Genomic DNA, 15,022 nt, shown 5'->3' on the forward strand with positions numbered 1-15,022 from the left:
ATTCCTCCATCGCTGAATTCACAGTCTGTGAGAGGAGAGAGATGGTGACAGTAATCACAAGTGAGACAAGTGACAGAAAGGAGTAGTAGAGATTGCTACTGTAGGGGAGACTAATAGGGAGAATGATGAAGAAAAGCTATTCTGAGGATGTGTTTTTTAAACTGAAGCGGGAGGGGCACCTGGCTGGCTCAGTCGGTCAAGCATGTGACTTTGGATCTCTGGGTTGTGAGTTCAAGCCCTACATTGAGCACAGAGACTACTTTAAAAATAAATAAATAGGGGTGCCTGGGTGTCATTTGGTTAAATAACTGCCTTCATGTCAGGTCATGATCCTGGAGTCCCAGGATCCAGTCCCACATAGGGCTCCCTGCTCGGCGGGGAGTCTGCTTCTCCCTCTGACCACTCCCCTCTCATGCTTACTCTCTCTCTCTCTCTCAAATAAATAAATAAAATCTTTAAATAAATGAAGGACTGTAAGGCAAAGGGAATATTTTACTATGTTTCTTGTTTTAAATATGCCTGTGGTTTTTGTTTTGTTTTGTTTTTAAAGATTTTATTTATTGGGGCACCTGGGTGGCTCAGTGGGTTAAAGCCTCTACCTTCAGCTCAGGTCATGATCCCAGGGTCCTGGGATTGAGCCCGTCATTGGGCTCTCTGCTAGCAGGGAGCCTGCTTCCTCCCCCTGCCTGCCTCTCTGCCTACTTGTGATCTCTGTCAAATAAATAAATAAAATCTTAAAAAAAAAAAAAAAAGATTTTGTTTATTTATTTGACCCCCAACCCTTGTTCCGGTGCTTACGTCCATTGGAGCCACTGTTTTTTATGACTGCCAAGTTGTCCCTCCCATCTCTGGCTGGTGGAGGCCCTTTTAAGTTGCTCCTAAGTTCTTTCCACACAGGCTCTGATAGTGTTTGGTAACTTACTTGTTAGGATTCACTGCAAACTTTTGTCCAGGATTTTTGGCCATTGTGTTCATCACTTAGATTGACCTAACTGTTCTTTCTTACCTGGTTTTGGTATAAAATTTATGCTGACCTTATAAATAAATTGGGGAGTATTTTCTCTATTTTCTGGAAGAATTCATGTAAGATAGACCTTTTTTGTTTTTTGGGGGGTTTTTTTGTTTGTTTGTTTGTTTGTTTTTTCAATAAATGTAGGGTACCAGTAAAGATATGTGGTTCTGAAGTCATATTTGTAGTAAGGCTTGTTCTTGGTTTTGATTTTTTCTTAATTATTAATTTACTAAAAGTTATAGGGCTATTAAACTTATTTATTTATTTTTTATCCTTTTTAAAGATTTTATTTGACAGAGATCACAAGTAGGCAGAAGCAGGCAGAGAGGGAAGGGGGAAGCAGGCTCCCCGCTGAGCAGAGAGCCCTATGCGGGGCTCAATCCCAGGACCCTGGGATCATGACCTGAGCCAAAGGCAGAGGCTTCAACCCAATGAGCCACCCAGGCACCCCTTAAACTTTTTATTTTTTGTGTTAACTTTTGGCAAGTATTATTCTTACATTGTTGAACTAACCAGAATTTTGAATTTATTGGAATAAAGTTGTTAAAAAGTACCCTTACTGTCTTTTTCATTTCAGTAGACTCATTGGAGTTATTCCCATTTTTGTTTCTGACAAGGGTTTTTTTTTGTTTGTTTGTTTGTTTTCCATTTAATTTCATTTTTTATATCTTTAGTGCCTGCCTTTCCCACTCCCCTTTTTTGGGTGTTTAATTTTCTGTCCTTTTTCTAAGTGGATGTGTAGTTCTTTGATTTTCAGCTTTCAGCTTTCAGCTTTCCTTCTTTCCAAATATATGCATTTGAAGATATAAATTTTCGGGGCTCCTGGGTGGCTCAGTCATTAAGCATCTGCCTTCAGCTAGCTCCGGTCATGATCCCAGAGTTCTGGGATCAAGCCCCACATCGGGCTCCCTGCTCTGTGGGAAGCCTGCTTCTCCCTCTCCTGCTCCTCCTGTTTCTGTTCCCCCTCTTGCTGTGTCTCTCTCTGTCAAATAAATAAATCTTTAAAAAAAAATTTTTTTTTTAATAAAGATAAAAATTTTCCTTCAGTTCAGCTGTATTTGTATTCCCTAAGTTTTGACATGGAGTATTCTTACCATTCAGATAATGATTATATATGCTAATAAAATTCTTTTTTATTTTTTTCATGGCTGGGGACATTGAGCCTTGGGTTATGGAAGAGTGTAAATTCCTAACACAGAGATTTTTAAGTGATCATTTTGTAAATGAGTTCTAGTTTATGTGCAAAAAAGGTGTTCCAGGTGATTTTGAGTCTTTGGAATTTGTGGCTTGCTTTAATGCTCCAATATATGGCTACTTGTCATAAATAATCCATGTGCACTTGAAAAGAATATGTGTTTTATAGTTGTTGGGTATGGTGCTCTTGAATTAGACCAAACTTGCTAATCGTTTACATCTTCTATATTCATACTGATTTTTTCCCTTTTTTTGTTAGTTTGTATATTTTGGTTAGTTTATTTCCTTAAATTCTGTATCATAAAAAATGAACACATTTCTTGTCAAATAAATAAATGAAGTGCTAAAAAAAAAAAACCCAGAAACAAAACTTCATTTTTTTTCCTTTTTTTTTTTTTTTTTAAAGATTTTATTTCCATTTATTTATTTGACAGAGAGAGAGGTCACAAGTAGGCAGAGAGGCAGGCAGAGAGAGAGGGAAGCAGGCTCCCTGCTGAACAGAGAGCCCGATGCAGGACTCGATCCCAGGACTCTGAGATCATGACCTGAGCTGAAGGCAGAGGCCTAACCCACTGAGCCACCCAGGTGCCCCAAAACTTCATTTCTTTTTAAGACAGAATAATATTCCATTGTTTGGACAAACCAAAACTACATTTGGTTTGTCCATTCATCTGTTGTTGGACATTTGGGTTATTTTCACCTTTTAGCTATGTGAATAGTGCTATTATGAACCTTGGTATACAAGTATCTGTTTGCCTGTTTTCAATTATTTTGAGTATGTATCTAGAATTGGAATTGTTTGATCATACGTTAATTCTGTATTTAACCTTTTGGGGAGTTCTCAACTGTTCTCTATAACAGCTCCACTATTTTGCATTCCCAAGAGTAGTGCATGTTTCCATGTTCTCCATTTTCTTGTCAGCACTTAGTATTTTCTGTTTTGTTTATAATAGCCATCCTAGTGGGTGTGAAGTGGTATTTCATGCTTATAATTTACATTTCCTTTATGACTAATAATGTTGAATATCTTACCATTTGCATATTGGTCATTTATCTTCTTTGAAGAAATACCTTGTCCCCTTTTGTGTCTTTTTAAAAATTATTTTATGTTATTACATTTTTAAAATTGTTTATGCCAATAATTAGAGCTCAAAGATGATAATACTGACTTCCAGAGGTTTCTTTTTCTTTTTAGGTTTTGTTTATTTTTTTTGACAGAGAGAGAGAGAGCATGAGCTGGGGGAAGGGGCGGAGAGACAGGGAGAAGCAGGCTCCCTGCTAAGCAAGAAACTGGATGCAGGACTGGATCCCAGGACCCTGGGATCATGACCTGAGCTGAAGGCAAACCCTTAACTGACTTTGCCACCCAGGTGCCCCTGTAGTTTGTTTTTTTAAAGAGGGAATAGACCACATTAATTAATCCAAGGAGTTTTTAAGTGGAGATTGAATAAGATAAGAACCTCTCTATGGTTCTTCTATTTTAAGCATATATAAGATAGAGGTTCTTGCCTTAAGTAAACCTGCTATACATACCTGTGAAGTTTGAAGATATTTGTGACTATTTGCATCACTGGATGTCAGGGTTTTTTTGCTCCTGTTTCTTGTCATCCTTAAAAAGGAATCTTACTCAATCAGCAAATGTCTCTTTCCTGTTGTCTTCAAGGCAGCACTCCAAGTTCTGTGAGGAGACAGTCATGAATCCTGACTTTCAAGAAAGGAAGAAAATGTTTAAAGAGAAGATATTTAGAGAAGTAATTGAAATATAAGATACAGTATGATGGGTTAACTAAGTGGGTAGAATGCTGAGGATTCAGAGAAGGAGGACTGTTTTCAAGGAGATTTCCCACTTTGTTTTAAGTGCTTCACTTATTCTTTCAAACACCAGAATGTAATATATTTGAGATCTTATATTCTGGTTATGTATTAAACATTGTGAATTAAACTTGTTAGGTCATTTTTAGATATGTAAGAGCTGAACAAGAATGCTCTTTTTGACTAGTTTTTAAGATAATGTTAGTTATGTAATTATGTGTGCCTGAGTTGTTTTTTTTTTTTTTCTTTTGGTCTCTTTATAGGAAGAGCATTAAGAAGTTGGTTTTGAAAAACCTTAACAATAGCAATCTCTTCTCACCTGTTAATCGTGACTCGGAAGATCTAGCTTCACCATCTGATTATCCAGAAAATGGGGAGAGGTAAACCGAATTTTGTTTTGGGTTATTTCTAGTAGAGCACCTTGTTCTCATTTTGAAGAGATTCTGAGCTTGGAATTTATTCATTCTAGGAAAATTTATGAAGATTGGTGAATGTGGCATATTATTATAGCATATGAGCACCTGGAAATTAAGTCATGTTTGTGCTTTTTGGGTACTTTAGATCTTAAAATGATAGGAGATCTTCTGATTCAATTTATGTAATTATTTTGATATTCATGTGTCATTTTGGACAGGGTTCTCATACATTTGACACCCCTGACCCCCCCCAACCTTAAAATAAGGGATGTCTTATTTGTGGTAATGACACATAGTCATTGTAACCACACCAAAAAAATAAAAATAAGTATATAAGTGTATAAAGGAGGAAGTAGAAATATACACAATAATCCTTAATAGTTTGATATATATTCTTACAGTTTAGAAATTTATTTATGTAGATACATTGTAGAGACTAGGCATGAATGATACAATATTTTATAGCCTGCTTATTTCCACTTATTTTATTATAAATGTCTTTCTGTATCAATATGAATGTATCTGCCTCCACTTTTTAAATGACTCTGATAGCCATCTTTGTGAATATTTGATAATTAGTTCCCCATTGGAGGACAATTTAGATTATTTTGGTATTCTTTGTATTCAAAACAATGTTTCAGTGAAAAATTGTATACACATCCTTGTACTCCTGTTTTTTTTGTTTGTTTCTTTTTCTTTGGATAAAATTCTCATTTGATTTTTCATTAATGAAGCATTTTCTAATACTTTGCTTAGATTAAAAATCTAAACTTTTTAGTTTCTTGTTTGAAATTCACTGCTCTTCTTTGACCTTATGTAGAAGAGTGCCTTTTTCTTTTTTCTTTTTTTTTAAAGATTTTATTTATTTATTTGATAGAGAAAGAGCACAAGTAGGCAGAGCAGCAGGCAGAGAGAGAAGGAGAAGCAGACTCACCACTGAGCAGGGAGCCCAACACGGGGCTTGATCCCAAGACCCTGGGATCGTCACCTGATCCAAAGGCAGACGCTTAACTGACTGAGCCACGGAGGCACCACTCTTTTTCTTTTTTTCTTTTTTTTTTTTTTTTTTTTTTTTTTTTTTTTTGACTAAAAATTGGGATGCTCAGAGGTGCCAGGGTGGCTCAGTGGGTTAATAAGCCTCTGCCTTCAGCTCGGGTCATGGTCTCAGGGTCCTGGGATCAAGCCCCGCATCGGGCTCTCTGCTCAGCGGGGATCCTGCTTCCTCCTCTCTCTCTGCCTGCCTCTCTGCCTACTTATGATCTCTGTCAGTCAAATAAATAAATAAAAATCTATTTTAAAAAATTGGGATGCTCAGGTTTATTCATTCATGAAAATAGCTCAGTTGTAATCTGATCATGAAAATAGATGATGTAATTTGCAGCCATATTTCCTGTGTTAAAATCCCAATTCTAGCTCTCAAAGTTTTTTGAGTTTGGGCAAGTTATTTTATTTTTCTCTGTCAGTCTAAATAACTTTTTAATATGTAGAATTACTCAGTAAAGTTTCAGTGACGGTTGGCTATTATCATTGTTATAAAGGTAGCCCTTTAGATATCATTTGTTTCTTCTTTTCAGATTCAGTTTCCTGAGCAAACCTGTTGATGAGAACCATCAGCAGGATGGAGATGATGATTCTCTTGTGTCACGTTTTTATACTAATCCTATTGCCAAACCCATTCCTCAAACGCCAGAGACTGCTGGAAATAAACACAACAGTAGTAGCAGTGTGGATGATACCATTGTTGCATTAAACATGCGTGCTGCCTTGCGAAATGGGCTGGAAGGAAGCAGTGAAGAGACCTCTTTTCATGAGGAGTCACTGCAGGATGACCGAGAAGAAATAGAAAATAATACTTACCATATGCATCCGGCAGGTCAGATTCAGATTGCTGCATGGGTAATCTTTTACCAGTCATTTGAGACCTCTTACTTCTCTCAGGTTTTCAATTCAGTGGAAGTCAGCTACCTGAACTTTTAATTAAATGTTTTTATTACATTTTATAGATGTTGACATTTAAACACTTTCACTTAGTTTTGTTTGGTTCTTAATTCACATACTTCTTTTACCTTTGGAGTAATTAAAATGCATGTCATTAATTATCCTGGTATAGTTTAGAGATCCCAAATTTTATAGCCAAAGAGACTGTCCTTATACATTCCCTAGGTTTATAAACTCAGATAGATTGTTTACTAGGTTTTTTTTAAAGATACTATTTATTCATTTGACAGCAAAAGAGGGAGAGAGCACAAGTAGGCAGAGCAGCAGGGAGAGGAGAAGCAGGCTTCTCCTCTGGAATCATACTCTCTGTACTCTTTTTAGCTCTTTATTTTTTATTTCATCCATGATATATCAACAGTTCATTCTTTTTTATTGCTGAGTGATACTCAGTTATTATATATATGCCACACTTGGTTTAACTATTCTCTGTTGGTGAACATTCAGATTGTTTTACAGTTACTCTTTAAGTGTCTGTGAAATTTTTCTGTATCTGATTATATTCTTGCCTTCATATATATTTTCTGGTCACTTGGTGCCCTGAGGAAACAAGTATATATTTTCACATTAAGAATCCAAGTATATATTTGTGTGTATCTACATGAAATTATTCTGATACTACATCTGTTTTTCAAATGCCCACTCTAGATTTTTTTATTCTTATTTTTCTCACTGACTTTGTCACCTTCCAATTTAAAATTCCCTTCCTGGGGCACCTGGATAACTTACTCGGTTAAGTGTCCAACTTCTGATTTTGAATCTGGTCATGATCTCAGGGTCATGGGATGGAGCCCTGTGTCAGGCTCTGCACTCAGCAGGGAGTCTGCTTGGGATTTTTTTTTTTTTAAGATTTTATGTATTCATCTGAGAGAGAGAGAGAGAGAGCATGAGAAGGGAGAAGGTCAGAGGGAGAAGCAGCCACCCCGTGGAGCTGGGAGCCCGATGTGGGACTCGATCCCAGGACTCTGGGATCATGACCTGAGCCGAAGGCAGGGGCCCAACCAACTGAGCCACCTAGGCTCCCCTGCTTGGGATTTTGTCTCCACCTTTGCCCCCACCACCCCACCTCGCAGACATGTGTACGCGCACATGTGTACGCGCACGCGCTCGCTCGCTCTCTCAAATAAATCTTTTTTAAAAAAGTATTGAGTTTAGAGTTGTAGTTCTGCCTCTACGACTGAATCAAGGCAGGTTTTTTCTATGTTGGGTTTTTTTATAGAATAGAAGAAAAATGGATTAAGTAAGCCTTTCTCAGAACTCATTTTATGGAATGCCTTTCATAGTGCAGTATGTTAATGGGTACCGTATGAAAAGGTTCTGTGATTAAGTAAGTATGGAAAACACTAGATTAAGACTTGTTTGTTAGACTTAATTATTTTGTAAATTCTCAGAGCCTGTAACTTACTATCATGTTCATGGTTCCCAAACTTAGTTTGACTAGGAACCTTTTTCTAAAAAGCACAGTTTCTCCTAGGAATAGTGTTTCTCAGAAAACCAGTTTGGTGGGCCCTTGGATGGCTCATTTGGTTAAGCGTCTTCCTTTGGCTAGGGGCATGATCTCACGGTCCTGGGATCAGGCCCCATGTCTGGCTCCCTGCTCAGGAGGGAGTCATCTGCTCTCTCTCTCTCTTCCCCCTTCCACCTTGCTCATGTGCTCTCTCTTCAAATAAATAAATAAAATCTTAAGAAGAAATAGTTTGGAAAAATGCTTTAGTCCTATATATTTTCTCTTTATTTAATAATTTAGTTATGGATTATTTCAGATTATTTTAAGAATTAGTTTTTTTTAAGGGGCGCCTGGGTTGCTCAGCCATTAAGTGTCTGCGGTTGGCTCAGACCATGATCCCAGGGTCCTGGGATTGAGCCCCACATCAGGCTCCCTGCTCAGGAGGAAGCCTGCTTCTCCCTTCACACAATCCCCTTGCTTGGGTTCCCTCTCTTGCTCTCTCTCTCTTTGTCAAATAAATAAATAAATAAAATCTTAAAAAAAAATTACTCTTTTTAAAAAGGAAAAAGTAAAATATTATGAAAATTTCTCTACATAAGGACAATTACAATTAATACTATATTTTCTGTTTCTTTTGTCATAGGCATTGTTCTCACTAAGGTTGGTTACTATACTATTCCATCTATGGATGACCTTGCTAAAATAACCAATGAAAAGGGAGAGTGTATTGTCTCTGACTTCACTATTGGTCGTAAAGGTGAGTGTGAGCTTAGGAGTTTGTAATATTTAAGCCAAGGATCTGCATAATTTTTTTGTAATTAAGTAAAGGAAGGTCCTGATAGCATTTTTTTCCCTTTTTTCCTTGACCTGCATAGTAGACACTTTGATCGACAACTAACAAAGTAAGACTAGAACCATATAACATTCTTTGGTAACTGGCTCGTTGTAGTTTTCTGCAATTAAAGAAAATACTATAATCAGCAAGAAAATACTAAGTAAGAAAATTGAGTAATAGATGAATAATATTTAGATTCAGTTTTATATTAATAATTTAATACAGATAAAGTTTTCTTGGGGGAAAATCTTATCTTGCTATATTGTATTTTAGAGAGGGCTCTCTGGCATTTTAACTTATTCTGTAAGCTAGGTACTAAGTGAGGGTTTGTGTAGCAATAGTACAGGTACTGGGAAGAGATTTAAGAAAACCGTTTTGAGGATAAGTGCAGTAGAAATGTAGATATTAAACCAGATAACTGGTTTTGATGTCATCTTCTGATATATACTATGAATGAAATAACCCATTGATGGTATTACTGGGTGATTTGATTAATGTTTGGGGTAGCCTGGCTGGCTCAGTTGGTGGAACATGTGACTCTTGATTTTGGGATTGTGAGTTCAAAGTCCCATGTTCAATGTATAGAGATCACTTAAAAATAAAATCTTTAAAAAAATTTAAAAATGAAATATTGATTAATGTTTAAAGTTGGTTTTCTTTTAAGTATTTAGTCAGTGGAAGTATAAAATAGGTTATTTGCCCTCTGTACAGAATGACTTTTTAACTATTTGCTTTTACTTGTATAGGTTATGGTTCAATCTATTTTGAGGGAGATGTGAATTTGACAAATCTAAATTTGGATGATATTGTGCATATTCGAAGGAAAGAAGTGATTGTCTACTTAGATGATAACCAAAAACCACCTGTGGGTGAAGGGCTAAATAGGTATGGATTTATTTACATATTTAGAAAATAATCTACTAACTCACAAAATTCTTTTCACATTATATACATTTTTCTGCAATTTGTTTTTTGTTTTGTTTTGTTTTGTTTTACTTACTGTACAGTATGTGATTGTTTCTCTAATTTGAAAGTATAAGTGGTAAATGCTATACTAGGACTTTTTGACTCCTTCTCCCTAAGATTATCAGGTCCAACTTTTATTCTCCAAAAATGTATTTTAATAGTAGTTTTTTTTCCTTATGTCTGCTGCAACCATTTTTAATTCTTTCTCTATATTTTAATTTGGGAAACTAGCTTCTGATACCTCTTTGGATAGATGAGGGGGCCATAGTTAAAGTAATTTATGTTCACAACCTACCAAGATTGAATCATGAAGAAATTCAAAATAGCCCTATAGTAAAGAAATTGAATAGTAATTAAAAAAAAAAAAAAGTCCTCCCCCAACCAAAAGCCTTTGACCAGATGACTTCAGTGGTAAATTCTACCAGACATTTATAGAATTAATGTCAGTTCTCAAATTCTTTCAAAAAACTGAAAAGGAAGGAATACTTTCTAACTATAAGGCAAGCATTACCTTAATTCCAAAGCTAGAAAAAGAAACTACAAGAAAATAAAAGTATAGACCAATATCCTTGATGAATACTGATGTAAATATCTTTATTTTTTAAATTAATTTATTTATTTGACAGACAGAGATCACAAGTAGGCAGAGAAGCAGGCAGAGAGGGAGGGGGAAGTAGGCTCCCTGCTGAGCAAAGAGCCCAATGTGGGGCTTGATCCCAGGACCCTGAGATCACGACCTGAGCCGAAGGCAGAGGCTTTAACCTAGTGAACCACCCAGGCGCCCCTGTTGTAAATATCTTCAAAATACATTTGACCCTTGAACCACACAGATTTGAATTGTGTGGTCCATATACATGGATTTCTTTATAGTACAATACCTTAGGTGTATTTTCCTTAGACTTTTCTCAACATTTTCCTTTCTTCTAGCTTACTTTATTGCAAATACAATATACAATACATGTAACACAACAATATGGGTTAGTTGACTTAGGTGATCAGTAAGGCTTCCATTCAACAGTAGGCTATTAGTAGTTAAGTTTTGTGGGAGTCCAAGATACACAGATTTTCAATTGCGCTATGGTTGTTCCCCTAACCCCTGCGTTGTTCAGAGGCCAGCTGTATTACCAAAGAGACTTCAGTAGTACATTGAAAGGATTATACACCATGACCAAGTAGTATTTATTCCAGGAACACAAGGATGGTTTCACATACAAAAAGTGATCAGTGTAATACATGACATTAGTAGAATTAAAGAAGAAAATCACAGATCATCTCAACAGATGTAGAAAAAGCATTTGCCAAAATACAATACCTTTTCTAGAGGTAGAAGGAAACTACCTCAGGGGGCCTGGCTGGCTCAGTCAGTGGAGCGCAAGACTCTTGATCTTGTGGTTTTAAGTTCTAAGCCACACGTTGTGTGTAGAGATTACTTAAAAAATAATAATAAAATAAAAGGAAGGAGACTACCTCAACTTAATAGGGCCATATTTTCAAAAGAATGTCAGACTCAGTGGTGGAAGAATGAAAGCTTTTCCTCTAAGATCAGGAACAAGACAAGGATGCCCACTTTGCCAGTTTTATTCGACATAATACTAGAAGCCCTAGTCAGAGCAATTAAGCAAGGAAAAGAAATAAAAGGCATCATCCAGATTAGAAAGGAATAAGTAAAATATCTCTCTTCAGAAATGAAATGATCTTGTGCAGAAAACCCAAAGATTCCACTAAAAACAGTTACAAATTCAACAAGGTAGCAGGATATAAAATCAATACACAAAAATTGGTTGACTTTCTGTCTGCTAACAATGAGCAGTCTGAAAGGGAAGTTAAGAAAAAAATTCCATTTACAATAGCATCAAAAAGAAAAAATACTTAGGAATAAATTCAACCAGATAGGCAAAAGCTGGAGAAGTGAAGAAAGACAAATAAATGGAAATTTTTCCCATGTTCATGGATTGGAAGACTTTAATGTCCATACTACCTAAAGCTATCTACAAATTTAATGTAATCCCTATCAAGACGCCTTCACATTCATTACTTAATGGTTAATCTTATGGTGTTCCTGTTAATCTCATTCTGCAAGCACTTGTTGTTTATCAGTGGCAGTTGCTGTTATTACTAATGTTTTTGTTAAGTACAATAGCACTTTAAGACCTTCACTAAGACTTAGGTCTTATTATCAGACATTAGCGCTGAATGTGGTCAAGGCTGTATAGTGTGTTAACTAAAATTTCATTGGAAATAATTGATGATGTGCTCTGGTAGTTCAGAATGAATGAAGTTTGACCCTTGAACCAGATACTGAGCTAGTCAGTTGATGGTATGGGTAATTCCTTCTTTTTGAGCTTATCTACCCTGGGAGGCAAGACTCAAGTTTATGAAACATCTGCAGAGTAATTCCAAAATAACACAGGTACCTTTATTTGCTGTTTATATAGATATTACTTGGCTTTCTGATCTTAAATATGGAACGTTTATACTTTATGTGGTTGTACATTGCAGGAAGGCTGAAGTTACACTGGATGGAGTTTGGCCAACAGATAAAACATCTCGTTGTTTAATAAAGAGCCCAGATCGACTTGCTGATATCAACTATGAGGGTAGATTGGAAGCAGTTTCAAGGAAACAGGGAGCTCAGTTCAAAGAGTATCGTCCTGAAACAGGTTCTTGGGTGTTTAAGGTATGATAGTCACTTAACCTAGTTCTTATAATCTGTGATTAGAGTGACAAAATGTCACTCTAATCACTTAGAAGAGGTCACTTAGAAGAAGTCCTCTCTTAAATTCTTTATTTTTTTACAAATTAGGGAACAGGTATAGAGATGCATGATTTGCCCCAGATTATACACCTTTGTTAAACCCCAGAACAGTAAGAAGCTATGAAAAACTTTATGCTCATGATTCACATCCTCTGCCTCATCCTATGAGCATTTACATATACTTGTAAGGAGTGTTTTTTCAATCTGCGGTATCATTAGAAGCATGAGACAGAATTTTTATCTCTTGATATTAACCCTTCCCCAGTTGTCATTCATTTAAAGATTTCAGGGGATGAAAACATTAACATCCTCCCTTGATAGTTTAACCTAATGGTTTCTTTCTCTTCTAAGCCACTTGCGTTATTTAATTGTTGAAGGCCTGACATAAGTCGGTAGTGAACAGCTAAGCAGTATATAGATGTGAAAATAGTAATGGCTCTTCCAGATTTGGTTTCCTTATTAGTAAGTTGGTGTTGTATACAAGCAACTAGTACATGTACTAAACATCTAAATCTAGGGATAGCAATAAATTACATGTGATAGATGACATTTCATTCTGCCTTAAATATTTTGATAACTCTTTCTTTTTAAAGCTAATTCTGCATGATTTCAAGGGCAAGTATTTTAGAAGCTGTTAGGAATATAAGAGTTAAAATTGATTTTGTTGGATTCTGGGGTGCCTGGCTGGCTCAGTGGTAGAGCATGTAACTGTTGATCTCAGAGTTGTAAATTTGAGGCCCACATTCAGTGTAGAGATTACTTAAAAATAAAGTCTTTTTTTAAAAAGTTGATTTTGTTGGATTCTCCTTTTCCTTAGGTCTCTCATTTTTCTAAGTATGGCCTTCAGGATTCTGATGAAGAAGAGGAGGAACGGCCATCTAAAACTAGTACAAAGAAGTTGAAGACTGCTCCTTTGCCTCCTGCAGGCCAGGCCACCCCATTCCAGATGGCTCTTAATGGCAAGCCAGCACCTCCACCCCAGGTAGAGACAGGACAGTGAATTTGAATGGAATCCATGATACAGAAGTTGAAGTCATTCAGCTAGTACAAAGCTGTTTATGACCCCTGGAACTTTGAAGAGTACAAACGTATTGGCAATCACGTTGAGACAAGTACAAGGGAGGGCATGAGGTGGTCCTGGCATCTTTTTTTAAATTGAGAGATTTAAAGAATTCTCATGCTGTTTGGATCATTCCTTCTACAGAGTGTCATTCTTAAACACCTCCCTCTCTTTCATTTGGACTTGCTGAATTCTCTGCTCAGTGATCAACTTAAGATAGCATTTTGCTTGTGTGGGTTGATACAAAGTAAATCTTAATTTCCTTGACTACCTGATGTGCGGTTTAGTTTAATCTTGTTCTTTACCTCCCTGGTTTTTTAAAAGTTCATTTAGCTTTCTGCAGGGGTTTTTTAACTCCATTTTTCTCAACTTGTTTGCTTATACTTCAGGTAACGTCTTGATATTTGTATTTTAACAATATATAATATTTCTGAAAATAGATCAGGTTTTAGAATATAAATCAATTATTTGGTGTGGGGGGGAGAGGGGCTGTGTTGTTTATTGCAATTACTTGTGTCATACTCTTTCAGTATTGTTAAGCCAGTATAAAACTTTTGTCCGTGTAGGGAGGGGTTTGCAATTTAAATATCAGATAGTTTCTTTTCCAACTCATAAAGAGTTTTACTTCCTTTGGATGTTGTTTATATTCAATCAAGTTACAAAAATTTTTTTTCTTTGCTGCCATACTCCCTCAAAGAAGAGAATTTAATACAGAATTTCTTTGTAAAGCATCCTCTACCTCTCAGCTGCTAAAAGCAGGACCTTTGGAATTTTTGTGCTACAATTCTTATGGCTGCTGAAATGTGCAATTTTTATGATTTATTAAATAATTTCTTGGGAGGCATTTTCTGGAGATTGTTGTGTATGTATGTTCATATTTGCGCGTACAAGGAGAGGGAGGGCATGATAAAGGTGGGAAATGGGATATACATTGACTTCTATGTTCATAATCTTTATAGCATAAAACCCCTAAGAAATATCTTCTGAACTAAAGAAATGCTATAAATGGACTTGGTTTTCCATGTTCTTTTTTTTTTTTTTTTTTTTAATCATATACTTTGTGTAATCCCTTTCTTTCTAGAGTGTTTTTGATCTTACATTATATGTATTTCTTAGGATAAGAGTCAGGGAGCCTTCATTTCTGCTAATAAAATTGTTAGATCCTTAAGATGCAGCTGTGAAAGAACAACTTCATCTGTGGATAGACAGCAAATTTACATAATGTATCTTGAAAATCAGTGATTTTTTTAGGCTGTTTAGTTTCTAGAATACAAACAGTAAGGGATAACCATACATTTCTGTGATAACACTTCAGTAAGTGAGAACTCTTTAAAAAAAAATTTGAGGAGCACCAGAAAATTTCAGAAGAACCAGGTTATAGGAAGAAGAGATGTGGTGAGGATCAAAATGGCCAAAAAGAACATAGTGAGTGGGATCTTTTTCAGATATCTGCTTTGATTTAAAAAGCAGGTGGTCTTTGGCTGGGGAAAGCAGAAATGGGAGAAATGGGTAAGTTGTTTAGATCTTAGA

General features: G+C 36.1%; 1 protein-coding gene across 7 annotated transcripts in view; it reads left to right on the top strand.

Moving 5' to 3' along the window:
• Window positions 1-15,022, top strand: part of LOC111159374 (nucleoporin 98) — a 124,643-nt gene that overhangs the window by 71,752 nt on the left and 37,869 nt on the right. For 6 of the 7 annotated variants that reach the window (XM_022521785.1, XM_022521782.1, XM_022521786.1 and 3 more), the window contains 6 exons: window positions 4,282-4,398; window positions 6,009-6,307; window positions 8,520-8,633; window positions 9,458-9,596; window positions 12,177-12,354; window positions 13,250-13,414. In XM_022521785.1, coding sequence (XP_022377493.1) covers window positions 4,282-4,398; window positions 6,009-6,307; window positions 8,520-8,633; window positions 9,458-9,596; window positions 12,177-12,354; window positions 13,250-13,414 — 1,012 coding nt within the window. Of the gene's footprint in view, window positions 1-4,281; window positions 4,399-6,008; window positions 6,308-8,519; window positions 8,634-9,457; window positions 9,597-12,176; window positions 12,355-13,249; window positions 13,940-15,022 lie in introns of those variants that run through there. The other variant, XM_022521788.1, reaches the window with a different exon arrangement.

This window comes from Enhydra lutris, unplaced genomic scaffold, assembly GCF_002288905.1.
Source record: "Enhydra lutris kenyoni isolate GAN:26980312 unplaced genomic scaffold, ASM228890v2 scaffoldscaffold68, whole genome shotgun sequence".
NCBI lineage: Eukaryota > Metazoa > Chordata > Mammalia > Carnivora > Mustelidae > Enhydra > Enhydra lutris.